The sequence below is a fragment of the Heterocephalus glaber genome, unplaced genomic scaffold (assembly GCF_053883595.1).
Source record: "Heterocephalus glaber isolate CG9 unplaced genomic scaffold, H.glaber_assembly_v1.0 deba00000594, whole genome shotgun sequence".
NCBI lineage: Eukaryota > Metazoa > Chordata > Mammalia > Rodentia > Bathyergidae > Heterocephalus > Heterocephalus glaber.
In genome coordinates, this window is record NW_028258151.1 from 1,389,473 (window position 1) to 1,405,946 (window position 16,474).

Below are 16,474 nucleotides of genomic sequence, written 5' to 3' on the forward strand. Positions count from 1 at the left end.
GCAGCTCCGGGCTCCCGCCGGTCTCCGCCTGGCGGTGAAGGCGGCGGTGCTGCTGCGGTTCGCACAGCACCCCGCAGCGCGGCCAGGAGGAGGGTTCTCTCTGCCCCGCCCCCGGCCCCCGAGTTTTCCGCACGTGAGTGGGTTTTCCTAGCCGATCACCGAAGACTGCGCCGAGGGCGCGCGGAGCTTCGAGGTCGCGCAGCCCCGCGGGGGCCCTCCCGCCCCTCCTGGCCGGTGGCAGCTGCTGTCTTTCTGCGGGAGGACGGGGGACGCTGGAGTCTGCGGCGCCCCCGCCCCCGCGCCTTTTCTTTCTTTCTTTCTTTCCCTGCTCTGGGATCTTGCTGCCGGAGCCGGAGAGGTTTGGAGCGGAGCGAAAGGCAGGAGCGCAGCTTTCCGTGGCGGCGCGGGGACGAAACGGGGCGCACCGGCCCGGGGTCTGCTCCGGCCGAGGCAGGCGCGCCCCCAGCGCCCGCCGCCCAGCCCCGGAGGGTCCCGCGCTCCGGGGACGCCGCCTTCCCGCTCCTTCACAACTCTGGGGCCAGCTGCGCGCGGCTGAACGACTCCCGGAGTGGGAGTGGGAGCGGGAGTGGGGCGCCCCGCCCGGAAGCGAGCCCCGCGCCCTCGGTGCCCGCTGCACCGCGCGATGGGGAGCACGCTGGCTGCTGCCCCCTGAGCGCCAGCGCCGCCGCCGTCCGCGCTGCGCCCTGGGGCCCGGGCTCGCATTCGGGGGGCTTCCGAGAGAGTCGCCGCCCGCACCATGAAGTCCGTGCTGTTCAGCCGCTTCTTCATCCTTCTGCCCTGGATCCTGATCGTCATCATCATGCTGGACGTGGACACGCGCAGGCCGGCGCCCCCGCTCACCCCGCGCCCCTACTCCTCTCCCTACGCCGGCGGCCGCGGGAGCGCCCAAACCACGCTCCGCAAGGGCGGCCCGGGGCGCAGCGCCGAGCCGCGCAACGAGTCTCGGCCCCCGCCTGCCCCCGAGCCGCCGCTACCCACCATCTATGCCATCACGCCCACCTACAGCCGCCCAGTGCAGAAGGCCGAGCTGACGCGCCTGGCCAACACGCTCCGCCAGGTGGCGCAGCTGCACTGGATCCTGGTGGAGGACGCCGCGGCGCGCAGCGAGCTGGTGAGCCGCCTCCTGGCGCGCGCCGGGCTGCCCAGCACGCACCTGCACGTGCCCACGCCGCGGCGCTACAAGCGCCCGGGGCTGCCGCGCGCCACCGAGCAGCGCAACGCCGGCCTGGCATGGCTGCGCCAGCGGCACCGACACGGGCACGGGCGCGCGCAGCCCGGAGTGCTCTTCTTCGCCGACGACGACAACACCTACAGTCTGGAGCTCTTCCAAGAGGTAGTGCCCGCGCCCCGGGTGCACTCGCGGCGGGGGACCGGCCGGCCCGGGGGACTCGGCCAGGGCTCGGGGTCCCGAGTGTGGGTCGAGCACGAAGCGCGGTGACGGGCAGAGCCCCGCTCCAGCCGGCCGACTCCGGGTGGGCGCTTCCCGCCACAGGTGTGGACGGATCGGAGTGTGTGGGAGATGCGGCGCGACTGGAGTTGAGCGTGGACTCGAGCTCCACGCGGTTCCCGATAGGAGAGGGCCGTTGGCGAAGCCGCCGGCTCCTGCGCGGGTCCTCCCTTCTTTTTTTGCACTCTCAGGAAGGTCCCTTGGGCCCTCGAGATGACACTTTTCCCCCAGGGTCCCTCTGCCCGCTGAGTTGGGGTTGCCCTGCCCAGTGGTTGAGTTCTCTGCAGGACCCTGGCAGGGCTTTTCCACGGCCGCCTCCAGCTCCTTGAGCGGGCTTGGCTTCGCCTGCACTCACCAGGGCTCCCCAGGGCTCTGTGACTCTTGAGGGAGGCCTGGCCCCTGCAGCTGTGGTGCCCAGAGCACCCCGGCAGGCCCTGGTGAGGCGGGTGGGGCTCAGGCCCACCCTTGGCGCTGGTATGGGGGTGTGAAGGACTCAGGTACGTGGGTTTCAGGTTCTTCGCCCCTGTGCGCAGGTGCAGCCTGCTAACTTCTCTGCCATCCTGTGGGCGACTCTTGTCTCCTGCCACCTGCAGTTTCATGACGGCCTGCCTCTCCTCAAGCAAACCGGACATTCAGAAAATACTATTTGTGCCCCTGCCGTTTTCTTTTTAATCTATTTTGCTTTCTTAACTTCATGACAGGTACTTTGTACATTTGCCGCTTGCTATTTGTCTGTGTGGCTCTCAGAAATCCATTTCTTAGGTTTTTTTTAATACAGCCCCCGTTTGTATTTGTCCTCTCCTTCATGAAGAAAGAGCAGTTACTGCTCTCCACCTTTTCTCTGTTCACTCCCTGGGCCTTGCTTTCCATTTTTTCCAGAGAAATAAGCCCATTAGTCTATAGCGTAGTCTTATTATAACTGCGATTAGAAATACTACCCACTTGTTTTAAAGTTAGGCTTTGTTTTAAAGTTGGGCTGTTTCAGTGCTCTTGACCCCCAAAGAACTGGCTCGTATGATTCTGAAGCAAAGACATTTCAGTGTACCATCATTTTAAAACCAGTCTTTTTTCCCTTGTCTAGCTTGGAAGTTGCCTTACCTGTGAAAATGTGTAGCTGTTTAAATCATATACATCCCTGTGAATTAAAATTGGAGGGGGTGGGCTGTAAAGGGAAATAATTCCATCCATTGCAGCTTTTAGCCTGTGGGCAGGAAGTGTTAGTTGAGTGGAAAGTTGGCACACATGGGCAGTGAAAGGACCCAGAAACAGTCTTTCTTTGACGCTTCCCCAGCTGAAAAGAAGGCTTGTTTGTGGATGTTAAGAAGCTGGAGAAAAATCCAAGAGGTCTATGGGATAGGAGGAGGTAAAAGGAAGAAGACAGGGTAGGAAGAAAAAAACAGTACTGGTAAAGAGAAAATTATGAAGAAAAAACTCATGCAGAACTTACTTTTCTAAGACACAAGAATTTTGTGCAGTGAAGTAATGAAATCAAAATAAATGTATCCCGACATGTGCAACTGCTTTTTGGAGAGGTGCCAACAATGCCAAGTACATAATAGGTTCCTTGTTTTTAGGCATAATATGCATGACACACTTAGAATTTAAGTTATCTGTCTTCTGGACATTATGACTCCAGACAGTAATTTACCATAGTACCTTTCTATAACTATGGCCCCTTCCTTTCTCTTCTGGGCTGTAGTGTTTTGGGCAAATTAGGTAGTAAATGTGCCATGCATTTAGTTTCCCTCCTCACAACTGCATGGCAGGTACCACTGAACTTAATTAGTGGAATTTATGCATCCCCATCTTGTGCATTTTCCAGGATTTGAAGTCTGTTTTCCTTTAAATCTTTACTTTCATCAATAGGATGGTCTACCATACACCCTCTCCCAAATTAATGATTCTCTGCAGACTGCAGGCCACACATTTTTCTTGGAGAAAAGAGAGGCCCAAACAAAGCATTTACAGACTGCAGCTCCTTAGGGTAGGGAAAGATGCTGGTCAGGGATGCCATGCGGCTGAGGCATATATCTCAGCCCTTCTTAGTACGCACACAATTAGTTTTTAAGTAATTCACAGGAAAGGAGGAGACTGTCCAAAGTCAGGCTTCATCTTTTATTCATAGTGTTTCTAATTTCCATGGCTGATGTTAAAGTAGATAAGATAAAAGGAAAAAAATGAACCAGGTACAAATGAGCTCACCAAGTATTGGCTGCAGATGAAGGAAGGTAAAGGATGAAAGGTCTCCAAATTAATTTAGAGATGCCACAAGCAATCTGTGTTCAATTATTCCTCCATGATAACTGGAATAGCGCTGCCTCGCTCCCACACAGCTAACCAATTGTCAGCCTCTCTTTTCAACTGGGCTCTGCTCCCAGGAGGGAAATATCTGCACTGAATAATCCTGTGTTAGCTGCCAAAGGCATTTGCAAATGAAGCCAGGTGTGAGTGTAAACCACAGACCCCTTCACAGAAGGAGGTGATGGGGATTTGGGGGGTTCAAGTATCCTGACAACTACCGCAGTCCTTCTTGTGGCATTGATGGGGTTTTGCACCACGAATCACTGGTAATCCTGCCTGCCTGCACGTTCTATCGATTGAACTCTCCAAAAACCCTTATTTACAAAGGATTTAAGCTGCTTTAATAACAGCCACAACTGCAAATAAATGTGACTTTAGCCATATTTTGCATAACACCATTGAGCAGATTTCTGTTCTTCGCTAGAACACTTTCAAAGCTTTTCTAAGTTTAAAGTGGCTGCTTTTTCAGGTAAAATTGGTTTTACCTTTGGAGAGCAATTTAATTGAAAGGTTAAAAAATAGGACTTTCCAAGCAAAACAAAAAAAAAACCACTTTAAAAAGTTCAACTTTAATGAGATAAGGCCAGAAGACAAGCCAAGTCAGATATGTAGGGTTCGTGTAGAGTCGGTTGATGACACTGCATCTTGATGTTTCAGGATAACAGTGACCAAAAGAGGCCCCTTGTTTGAATTTTTTGCTGGCTGCTGTTAGGCTAGTTATGTGCTGAGTGGATGAAGGAGTTGAGCTTTAATTCTGTCTTGCTCCTTTTCTCAAGCAGTGATCTACTTTCCCCTTTCCATGCAGCTCACTGGTGCCTTAATCCAAACTATATTAGAGGGGGGCTGGGGATTTAGCTCAGTGGTTCCGGCGCCTGCTTCAAAAGCAGAAGGTCAGGAGTTCGATCCCTGGTACCAAAAAAAAAAAAAAAACCCAAAAAACAAACCTCATTTATCTGGCATCATTAGAGAACCAAACTATATTAGAGGTAGCCCCCCTGCCCCATAATTCTGTATTTTTCCGGAGACCTGAGATTTACCTTTGTTTATCCTGGTGTGGTTACTTAGTGTATGGTAATTGTCTTCTTAACACAAAGAAATCTAGGTTTTAGTCAGTGTAGCCTACAAAGACTCTCTGAAATATGCTCCTTGTGTTTTAGTTCTCCCCTCTGAAAGCTGTGTATACTCATGCCACAGGTCTGATGAAGTGTGAGAGATTTATAAATGTGTGGATATAAAACTACAGCCAGTATTCTAAAGCTATAAATGTTAGATCCATAGATTTTCTTTACTACCTGTAAGTGTATATCACTTGAATTATGCTATGCTTCACTTTTGATAAAGTTTTCTTTGGAGACCAGCAGTTCTGTTGAGGATGTTGATATTTTGATTATCCAGAAATAACAATTTGAGTTTAAAGCACATTCTCTCTCTCTCTCTCTCTCTCTCTCTCTCTCTCTCTCTCTCTCTCTCTCTCTCTCTCTCTCCCCCTCCCTCTCTCTCCCTCTCTCCCTCCCTCTCTCCCTCCCTCTCTCTCCCTCCCTCCCTATTATCTTTTTCCATTATTCTTCTATCAACCTCCTTTTCCTTGAGTATTCTTTCATGAATAGACATGAAGACATAACCAGATCATCACCGGGTGCCATGGATGCTGTGTCCTTTAAACATTTAGGCTGCTGTTTGCTGGTGCTTGGAAACTACAGTGGGTGGCCCCATTTTCTGCTGTCTGCTCCACTTGCCTCTGAATTACAAGCTGGTAAATTTTGTCTTCTGTGAACAGTGATTGAATAGTAATTGCTTTTAAAGCATGCTGCAAAAGCAAAGCAAAAGAGCCAAAGTCAACAGTTTTATTTATTAACTGTTCCAGGTAGTATTCAGGTAGTGTGATTTTCCTTTTTTTGCACAGAATTCAATAATGCTCAGATGTGTCTATCCAGACCTTTGGACTCTGGTGGATATTTGCTCAGTCTATGAAGGTAGTGCATTATTGCTGCTGAAGCTAGAAAGTAAAAGTTTTGCCTGGTTCTCAAATTCTGCCCCCAAAACACAAGTAAAAGTCTGTAGGTAGGTTGGTTAGTTTAGAATAGAGTTCCAGTTTGCAGAAATAAAATTGATAATTTTTCATTCATGCCTGTAAATTTTATGTACAATTTTAAATGAACATCAAAAATACCCTCTACTTGATACAAGGAAATTACAGTTGCTGTCAGTTGAGCACTTACTGTGGTGAGGAAGCACTTTTAGGGTTTTTCATAAACCACTGTGGGTTCCCAACACTCACTGAGACAGGTACGGTACTGCCCATAGTTTCCCCCACACTGACACTGGGACTTAGGTGGGAACACCGTCCTTTGAGTACAGCGGATTCAAGCAGATGCAACTGACAGTGATGCAGTGTTGCCATGCTGACTGATGTAATCAGGATCCCTGCACCCCTTTTCTCTTTGTGGTACTAGGGACTAAATCCAGAGCCTTTGCACCGAGCCATATCTTCAGCCCTTTTTTATTTTAAGATAGGCTCTCAATAAGTTGCTATTGCCCAGACTGGGCTCAGACTTGAAATTCTCTTGCCTCCGTCTCCAAGAGTGCTGGTACTGTACTACAGTGTGCGCCACCATGCCAGGCTCAGGACCCCTTTAACAAAGCACCAGGAAATACCTTGTAAGGGCCGTGCAGCAGTTCTGTGGGAGAGACAGGCATTTGATCCCGGTGTCCTGGCTCCAGAGGCTCTGCAGCTGTCCCGAAGAAGCTGTCCTTGTGAGCATGCGTTGTTGCAGTGAGGAAAGCCTTTGATTGGCGGGAGTCTTCTGATACTCTTGCTATCTTCTGCCCTACGTGCCCTCAGGCCTTTCTTCTCAGCTTGATCATCGACTCTTAATTTTCTCCTTGACTTTTATTTTTCTTCTTTTCAGTGCTGGGAATTGAACCCAGGACCTCACATATGCTGAGTAAGAGCAACCACTGCCCTACACCCCTAACTCTGCTTTTTGCTTTTTTCAGCTGTTAAGTATTTATAAACAGTTGTATACATTTATGGTGTCCAGCATGATGTTTTGATATGACCATACATTGTGGAGTATGATCAACCCATTAACGTCTGTCGCATCACACGCTTATTTTTGCAGTACAAATATTTAAAACAGACTCTCAGCAGTTTTCAAGTGTATGCTACATTACTAACTGTAATCACCATCTTATGCAGTAGATCCTTTAGGGTTGTTCTCCTTCACTGACATTATTGTCCTTTGATCAACATCGCCCTCACCTTTTCTTCTCACATCTGTTGGTCTTACGAAAATTTTCTCTCCTCCATCACTATCTCTTATTTACAGGCCGTTTTCTTTTCGATCGTTTTTTCAAGTCAGGTGAAAATTGCCATCTTAGTGTATAACCTGTAGTCATACTTTTAAAAACTGTGTTCTTATGAATAAGTCAGAATTGATTTATATGAGAAGAGAAACATTAAAATTTGTTTTTCCTTGGTTGATCTTTATCAGCAAGTATCTACTAGGCCTCTGGCTTGTGAGGGCAGACAATTGAATGGAAGAATATTTTCAGGTAGAGTGGAGGGTGGAGATATACATGAATTGTTCCGAGTGGTTGCAAGTGGGGACAGGGGAGGGGAGCATGGGCCTGAGCCAGTTCGAGTGAAGCTCAGATGGGTGACAGACACCTCCTAGGAGCACAGGTGCCGTGGGGACCTTCCTTCCACCCCAGCGCCCTCCTTGGCCAGCTGCAACAGCCTGTGCTGCCAGACTCACCTGGCTGTTCAGGTGTGGGTAGGAGGTTTGTTCATTTTATTGTCTGATTTCTCCCTGGAATCAAAACAAAATGAATAATTGGTGGAGTCCTCTTGTACGCTTTAAAAAAACAAATCTTGGGGGTGGCTATGCTAAGGGGACAGACATTTTCTCTCCCAAATGACAAATTATTTGGTCTTTTTCCCCAAGTGACTGAAACCTCAGTAGTTTATTTAATCAGCCTCCATCACTGGAGAGAGGACGCTAAAGAATATGCACATTACACGCTACTCAAGACTGCTGAAGCTCTTACCTTGGAAGATAACCTGAGACCGAGGTGGTTAGGCCATTGGTCCCCTTGTTGACCACACAGCGAGCTTACACATAGCTGGACAGTGGGCAGCTGTCTGCCATCCCCCGCTGTGCGATGAGAAGACACAGAGCCTGATGTGTCGGCTGCTGCTGTGGAGCAGGGCATGTTTTATAGAACATTTTTTAGTAGCACATACTTGCAGTGCATAATGTTTACACAAGTGCTTAGCATATCTTAATTCTTTTTATTGCCCAGGAGTCTGGCCTCTGCCTTAGAGGCTTCTTCCCTGTTAGAACTGATCCCAAGATGGCATGTGCACTGTGGAAAGGGTGTGGGGAGCTACGGACCAGTGGCCCCACTTCCCTTTTTCAACAACACAGATGTTTGCCTCAATCTAGAGGATTCATCTTGCAGATTAGTTTTCCATAGAATACCTGTGTTACCCGGTGTTTCTCCTCCAAGTTGGGCCATGCAGGAATCCCAGGACCATTTTGAGCAGCGGGACCTGGTGAGCCGCACCATGGCCTGGGCTCCACTGCACCCCACGAGACCCCAGCCAGGGCCTGTGGGGGTGGGGGCAGTGCCTGGGCCACCGAGTCTCTTCCAGCAGCTGCTCCTCTGTGGCTGCCAGGGATTTCTCAGGATCACAACATCACTGTGCATATTTAACCTTTCTACAGGTAGAGTTCATTCTACAGCAACAGTTAAAGGTATAATGTGCAGAAGAAACTTGTAAACCAGTGACACAGTCATTTACCTTCATTATCAAGTGCTATGTACCTGCACGATATCATGTGTACAGTAGATTTGTTATGCCAGCGTTGTGCCAAACACATGAGTAATGCATTGTGCTGCCCTGTTGTTGGCTGATACCAGAACATTAGAATTTTTCAACTCCTTTGTAGTCTTATGAGACCAGCATCACAAACTGGGTCTGTCATTGATCAAAACATTATGTGGCACAAGACTGTGCTTATACCTTGTACCTTCATCTCTCTGGTGAAAGCTAAGTGTTCTAATGCTGATCATTCTCCATTAACTGAGATTTCAGTCCTCTAAGAGGATTGTATCTTGCCAGTAATAGTGCAGATTCCATCCTCCTACCCAAGCTTATACATTAGCACATTCAGCAAATATCTGAATGCAGTGGATCACTTTGTCTTCTCTCCTGCATGACCAGTAGGATTTGAGCACCTATTCTGCACTAGGCACCATGCTTCTTTAAGGTACTGCAGCTGTGAACAGGGAGCATCTTGCCATTCCCAGTTCTTGTCCAGACTGAGCACATAGTACCGTCACTGTGTGCTGGGGGAGATGCAGATGCCCCTAACAGAACAGCTGTGGAGTGGTAAGAAAGTGATTTGAGTGGGAAGCAAAGGATGGGGAGACTGAGTGGGTGATTGGACGGGGAGAAAAGGGCTCTCCAGGGAGAGGAAGCTGCATTTGTGAACCTGAGAAAGTAGGACATGTGGAGTATCAGACACATGAAAGATGGTCTTTTTAATGGGCATGTTAATTGTACAGATTAGTGGGTTTCACTGTGACATTTCTGTACATGCATATCTGGTCCATCAATCATGTGCAATCTCCCTTCGACTCTTTCTCATACTCCCCTCTCTCCTATTCCATGGGTCCCTCTTCTCGATTCGGAATAATTTCCCAGTCCCTTTGCTACTTTCAGGTCTTTTTAAGTTTCCATATATGGGGAAACTATGTGATACTTGTCTTTCTGTGCTTGATTTACTTTGCTTAAAATGATGTCCTCCTCCTATTCCATCCATTGTGCTGCAGATAACAGAATTTCATTTTTCTTTATGGCTGAGTAATATTCTTTTGTGCATATATATCATATTTTCTGTATTTATCTCTTGATAGGCACCCAGGCTGATTCTGCATCTTGGCTATTGTGAATGGTGCCACTGTAAACATGGACATCCAAGTATCTCTGTAGTATGCTGACTTCATTTCTTTTACATATAGAGGGGAGGGAGTGGGATAGCTAGATCATATGGTAGTTCTGTTTTTAGTTTTTTGACTAATCTTCATACTTTTTTCCATAATGACTGTACTAATTTACATTTTGACCAGTAGTGAATAAGGGTTCATTTTTCTTCTCATCCTTGGCAACATGTTTTGCTTTGGTTTTTGTTGTTAATACAGTGTCTTGCTAAATTGTTCAGACTGATCTCAAACTTGCAGTCCTCCTGCCTCACCCTCTGAGTAACTGGGAGTACAGGATGCACACCACTGTGCCCAGTTATTTACTTTTTTTATGATAGCCATTTTAACTAAGGTGAAATGGAATCTCAATGGATTTTTAATTTCCATTTCCCTCATGGCTAAAGTTATATATATTTATTGGGCATTTGTATTTCTTTTGAGAAGTGTCTGTCTTATTGAGGTCACTTGCCCCTTTTTGATTGGATTACCTATTTATTAAAAAAGTTTTTTGAGTTCCTCATATACTCTGGATATTAATCTTCTGTCAGATAAATAGCTGGCAAAAGTTCTCCCATTTTCTAAGTTGTCTCTTTACTCTGCTTACTGTTTTCTTTGCTATGCAAAAGCTTTTTAAATTTGGTATTATTTCAATTGTTAATTATTTTGCTTCCTGACTTCTTAGAGTCCTATCTAGAAAATCGTTGCCTAGGCCCATATCTTGGATTGTTTTCCTGATGTTTTCTTCTAGTAGTTTCAAAGTTTCAAGTCTTAACTTAAGGTCTTTGGTCCATTTTGAGTTGAATTTTATACAAGGTTATAGATAGGGGTCAAGCTTCAATCTTTGGCATGTGGATGTGCAGTTTCCCCAGCACTTTTGTTGAAGAGGTTGTTCTCCAGTGTATGTCTTTGCTATCTTTGTCAAGAATTAATTAGCTGAAGATACATGGATTTATGTCTCAGTCATTTATTCTGTTCCATTGGTCCTTATATCCATTTTAACCATGTTGGTTTTGTGACTGTGGCCTGGTCTTGTGTCTTGAGATCAGGGATTGTGGTAACTCCAGCTGTGCTCTTTCTTCTAAGGATTGCTTCAGCTGTTTAGGGTGTTTTGTACTTCAATATAAACATGAGCACTTTTTTTCTAGTTTCATTGAGAATGTCTTATTTTGATGGGTTGTATTGAGTCTGTAGATCGTTTGGGGTAGTATGGGCATATAATAATAATTTTACTCCTGACCAGTGAACCTGGGAGAGCATCTTAGTTACTTTTTCTCATTGCTGAGACAACACCCAAAAGTAAACACCCAAAGTAAAAGGAGAAAAGGTTTATTTTGGCTCACAATTTGTAGAGATTTCAGTCCATAATCAACTGGCTCCAAAGCAGGATAGCATGGCAGATGGGCATCACAGAGGAGAAATAGTTCATGGCAGGCAGAAGGCAGCAAAAGCAACAAGCAGCAAGCAACAACAGCAGCCCTCTTTCTGTCCCTTATATTCTGTCCAGGCTACATGCCCTTCAGGCAAGTAGCACTCACACCTAGGGTGGGCCTTCCATTATCCACACCCAGCACTGTGCCAGACTAGTGTACTAATATTTGGCATTTCATCTAATTTGCTGTCTTTGGAATCTGTTACTATAGAATTAGGAACTTTAGGAGGTATTGTATTGCCATGTTTTTTCATATTTCTTGTGCTTTTATGTTGATATTTGCACTTCTGTTGTGACTCTTCTATTTTTATGTGAGGTCCTTTATAGTAAGTAGCCTTCTCCTGATGATGTGTCTTGGGGTATTGGTTTGTTGTGTAGTGTTGTATTGTAATCAGCCTATGGATTCTTTGACTATGATAAATGTGTTTTGACATAAAATGTGCAGTATCAGAACCTGAGGGATCTGCTTTCTCTGTACAGAGAATGTCACTCAAAGAAGCTTTGATGTCTGTATTGTTTAAGATTATATTGAGCCCTTTAAATAGTAACTTAAAGATAAATGTGGCCACACTGTAAGAATTATCATGCTAAAAGAGACAGCAAACAAGAGAGTGATTAGGAATATATTTATGTAGGTAGCAAAGAGGGCATCCCAGTTAATAGCCATTGGGTGGATAGGGTAGCTGTGTCATGGTAGTTGTGAGCCAGAGAAGTGTTAGACCTCTTCACATACGAAAGGCTGGGGATGGTGGGCAGCTCAGACAGGAGCTTGGGAGTAAAGAGCCCACTGGTCAAATCCAGCTACACCACCCAGTGGATGCTTCACCACCCAGTGGATGCTTCACATTGTCGGGGGTTGCCTGCCTGTGATTGCTGTGGGTTCTGAACGTCAGGAGGTTATCAGGGTTAGTACCTTACCCCTTGTCCTACCCTGTGGGTGACTGCCCCAGAGGAGGGGTATACCAGATGACTCCACCGTCTCGTTGGCAAGATCCCTCTGAACCCTCTGCTCCTGCCATCTGGACTTTGTTCCTGGAGTCCTGGTGAGAGGAGGTACAGGCATTTGACTTTCCCATATTAGTCTGTACCCAAGTGGAACTGCGTCAGCTGAGTTCCTAATTATACCACTGGGTGTTACTAGTGTGATTAGAGGGACAGGAGTTAAATAGGGCTTGTCTGCAAGGGACCTTGGGGGAGAGATGTGAGAGGGCAACAAGGACTATTTTGGTTGAGAGGTGTGCACAGTGTTCTCCCATGGGCTGAGGTCTGAGGTGACCAGAACCATGTGAAAGCCAGGATGCTGGCCTGTAGGTGAGATCAGAGCAGGACGCTAAGCTTCCTGCAAGGCCTGAGCAGGATGTTGAATTTCTGTGTAGTCTCAGCACCTAGCATTGGTCTAGGGCATACTTACTACATAATAGATTATTTCTGGTACAAATGAGTGAATCAGAAAGGCAGCATGTTACAAAGGAGAGGGCAGCTTAATAGGGAGGAACAAGACAAAATAGATTTTTTTTCAGTACTAGGAATTGGACCCAGAGGTGCTGCACTACTGAGCCACATTGCCGCCTGATTGATTGATTGGCAGGGTCTTGTTAAGTTGCCTAGGCTGGCCTTGAATTTGCAATCCTTTTTCCTAGGCCTCCTGAGCAGCTGGGACTTCAAGAAATAGATTTATAAAGCACTTGTTTAATGTTTCCCTCCTCATTTCTGAGGAGGGAAAGTTAGCAGTGTCCCTCTTTCCAGAACCTATTGGAGGGGGTGGGAAAAATCCCTTAGGACTGCTCCCACCCAGTATCACCTGGGACATTTAGCCCCTCATTGGCCTCTGGCCTGGCCTCCTGGAGCTTAACTGGAAGCTCCAATAAGCTTGTCTCTCTTCTTTCAGACATCGGTTAAAGCTGCAGTGAGCAGATGTGCATGCAGTGGCTGCCCACGGTCTCCTGGGCTGTTTCTCATTCCTCACAGACCTACACTCCATAGCTTGGTGTCTGGCAAAAACTGGCTGACACCAGGGGTTGCAGTACTGGTCCTCAACATTCCTGTTCATACAATTCCTAACAGAATATCTAAAATTATAGATATTACTGACATCTAAGCTTAAAAAATCATTTAAAACAGTTGCAAAGCAGGTGTTTTCCAGTGTGTAAATATTGACATTTATAAATGAAACATATATGTCCATAAATTCTATAAATACTGTAACAGTGTGATACCTGAAATCATTATTGATATAGTAAACAACTTTCCAATAGAATTTGGATTTTTTTTTTTCCTTTTGCAATGCTGGGGGTCGAACCCAAGGCCTTGTACATACAAGGCACATGCTGTACTGCTGAGCTACATCTGCAGGACCAAACTTGGATATTTTATGTTACTGTTTTCTGTTTTTTCCCTTGATATTTCACCTAGCACAGTATTTTAAGGTTAAAGTTCATTGATTGATCATTCTATCACTCATACCTGCAAAGAGAATAAAATGAATATAGGATAGAATTTAAATTTTTTAAAGTCCAGTGGCTATGAGCTTCTATCTTAAATGCTTTAGAATTGATTGATTTAACATTATAATTAATGTGGTCAACAATCCTGTCTTAGTTACTTTTCTCCTTGCTGAGACAAAATGCCCGACACCCAAAGTTAAAGGAGGAAAAGTTTTTTTGGCTCACCATTTGTAGAGGTTTCAGTTCGTAGTTGGCTGGCTCCAAGGCAGAGTGGCGTGACAGAGGGGCATCGCAGAGAAGAAACAGTTCATGGTGGGCAGACAACAGCAAAAGCAAGCAACTAAGCAAGGGTCAAGACAGCCTCCTTCTGTCCCTTATATCATACCCAGGATTCCAGGGATTAGGGCAGCGCCAAACCAATCAGTGGACTGATTTAGTAATCACACACCCCTTAATCCTAGCGTTACGCCCTGAATCAATCACTCCATTCAGCCACCTCTGTAAAAGCTCTACCTATGACTACATGAGGCTTTGGGGGGACAGCTAGACACAAGCCATGGCAAACCCAAACAACACAGATGTCACAAAATTGGGCATTAACTTTTGGTCATAACAGCTGCATTTGTTTCTTGGTAATAGGGCTGGAATGTGCTTTGCTGATAGGTTCTGTTTTCACTGAAGAACATTGCAGATTGCTGGAAAGAGGGTTTAGTATAAATTATGTTCCTATTAGGTCAACTTTGTTTACATAAAAAAGTAGAAAAGATGAAAGTGTTATCTTATATCCGTGATCATCAAGTTTTTGAACTCTCACACTTTAGGCCAAAAATCACATGAGTATTCTTCAGCCATTGTCTGTTGATGACATTAGGGCTCCTTCGGTTATTCTGAGTTTAACTAAAAACATCTTGTCTCCCTAAAGGATTTATTGCTCATTCATTAGAGATTTTGATTTTCTTAGTAGAGACACCAGTATTTCTAATTACCCTTGTTTCATTCCCTGGCGCTTTTATCAGAGTGAGACAGTGTATTACAGTTTAAGATGGGTGAGCAGTAGGCCCTTGGGTGGAGTGGGAAAAGGTAATCGGGAGAAGGGGAGAGCCTGCCCAGCCCAAGCAGGTAGTTCTAGGAGAGCAAACGAAGGAATGCTGAAGCTCTCAAAATGTATTCCCTTCAAGCCTTCTGTGTCCAGATAATCCACTAAGAGTCTTTGTGTACATTCGGGGACTGAACTCACAGTCTCGCGTTTTGGTAGAAAACTAGCGTTTTGGTAGAAAGACATTAATGTAGGAACTGGAAGATGTGACCCCCAGGCCTGGCTGAGACAGACCAGGCCCACACCTCTGACCTTGCTGCAGCTGCACCGCGCTGGTGGTTTTTCTGGCCCCAGGGCACTGCTTTGGGCTGATGGAAATGAGAATTTAAGTCTGGCCCATATGTAGACCTGGTGTTCATTGTCTAAATAAACTTGGCATCGCAAGATGAAAATGCCAGTGTCATTTTTAAAGGTCAGATGACAGTTTGGGGATATTTTGGTGACTTTGAAAAGTTCCTCAGCTACATCTGTTCACCCTGCAAGTGTTAGAATGTCCTTGGGAAAGCTTTTCGGTCTGGGTAGCAGCAGTGTTCTACTTTGGAGAAATGTTCTGTCAAACGGCATCAGAGCTAGTATGGGAGTCTCAGACCCTGTTATTTTCTTTAACTGAAAAAAATTTTTAATTATATTCATTTTTTCTTAATATACTTAATTATTTGCCTAATACCGTTCTTTCTTGGTATACTACATAAGACAGATTTTGTGGGATTTAAGAAAGCAGAAGGTTAAGAAGTTAAGAAGTTGGGTTAGCAAGGATTATTTCTGTGCGGTGGTGATTTGGGGTTTTACAGCAACCCAGGGCATTCCTCTGACTGTCCTAGAGATGAAAGTATAGGTGTTCGCTTGTTTGTCTTTTGCAAATCTAGTGACATAAAAGTATATGCCTATTCTGGTTTTTGTTATTTTTCCCCCTACACAAGAAAAGCAGTGTGTGGGGGCGGGAGGAGTGTTCCTATTTTTTTTTTTTTATTTGTCTTGGTAATACATTGACCACTTTACATTTACCCTGGTCAGCCCTAAAGTGGTAAAATTCTCTACACCCTAGCCAACAGTTTTTTGGACAGTAGTCACTGAAAATATATAAAATGAAATGTCTTTCACCTGAAGCCTGAAGGTGTAAAGTAGTTTTGCATTTTCTAATGATTAGAGATATTGAGCATCTTGTAAGGGCTTATTGGCCATCGGGAGAAAGAGAAATGTCTACTCAAATCCTTTTGCCCATTTTTGAATTGGGTTATTTTTTATTGAGTTTTAGGAGGTCTTTCTTTATTCTGGATATTAATCCTGTATCAGATATGAATGGCAGATTTGGAAATATTTTCTGAGGGTTGCCTTTTTAGTTTATAATGTGTTGATGCCAGTGTCCTTTGAACAAAAGTTTTTATATTTGATATTCAATTTATTTTTTCTGTAGAACTTTGGTATCATATCCAAGAAATCATGCCAAATCTAATGTCCTGAAGCTTCTCTATGCACTTTTATAGTAGTTGTATAGTTTTAGCCCTTTTGTACATGGTATAAAGTAAGGGTTCAGCTCCACCCTTCTGCATGTGGATAGCTAGTTTTTCACAGCAGCATTTATTAAAAAAGACTCTTCTTTACCATTCAGTGATTTTAATGAAAGGACTTGACCTTGTCAAAAATAATTTGAGTGTATATGAGATGGTTTATTTCTGAGCTCTCTATTCCATCCCATCCCATCCCATCCCATGGTCTGTCTCTGTGTCTATCTTCATGCACTACAT

The 16,474-nt window shown here is 45.5% G+C and overlaps 1 protein-coding gene across 1 annotated transcript in view; it reads left to right on the forward strand.

Moving 5' to 3' along the window:
- The first annotated feature begins 684 nt into the window (after window positions 1-684).
- Window positions 685-16,474, forward strand: part of B3gat2 (beta-1,3-glucuronyltransferase 2) — an 84,178-nt gene continuing 68,388 nt past the window's right edge. Inside the window, exon 1 of the mRNA XM_004864002.4 lies at window positions 685-1,354. Within this exon, the coding sequence (XP_004864059.1) occupies window positions 758-1,354 (597 nt within the window). The 5' untranslated portion in view covers window positions 685-757. The remainder of the gene's footprint in view (window positions 1,355-16,474) is intronic.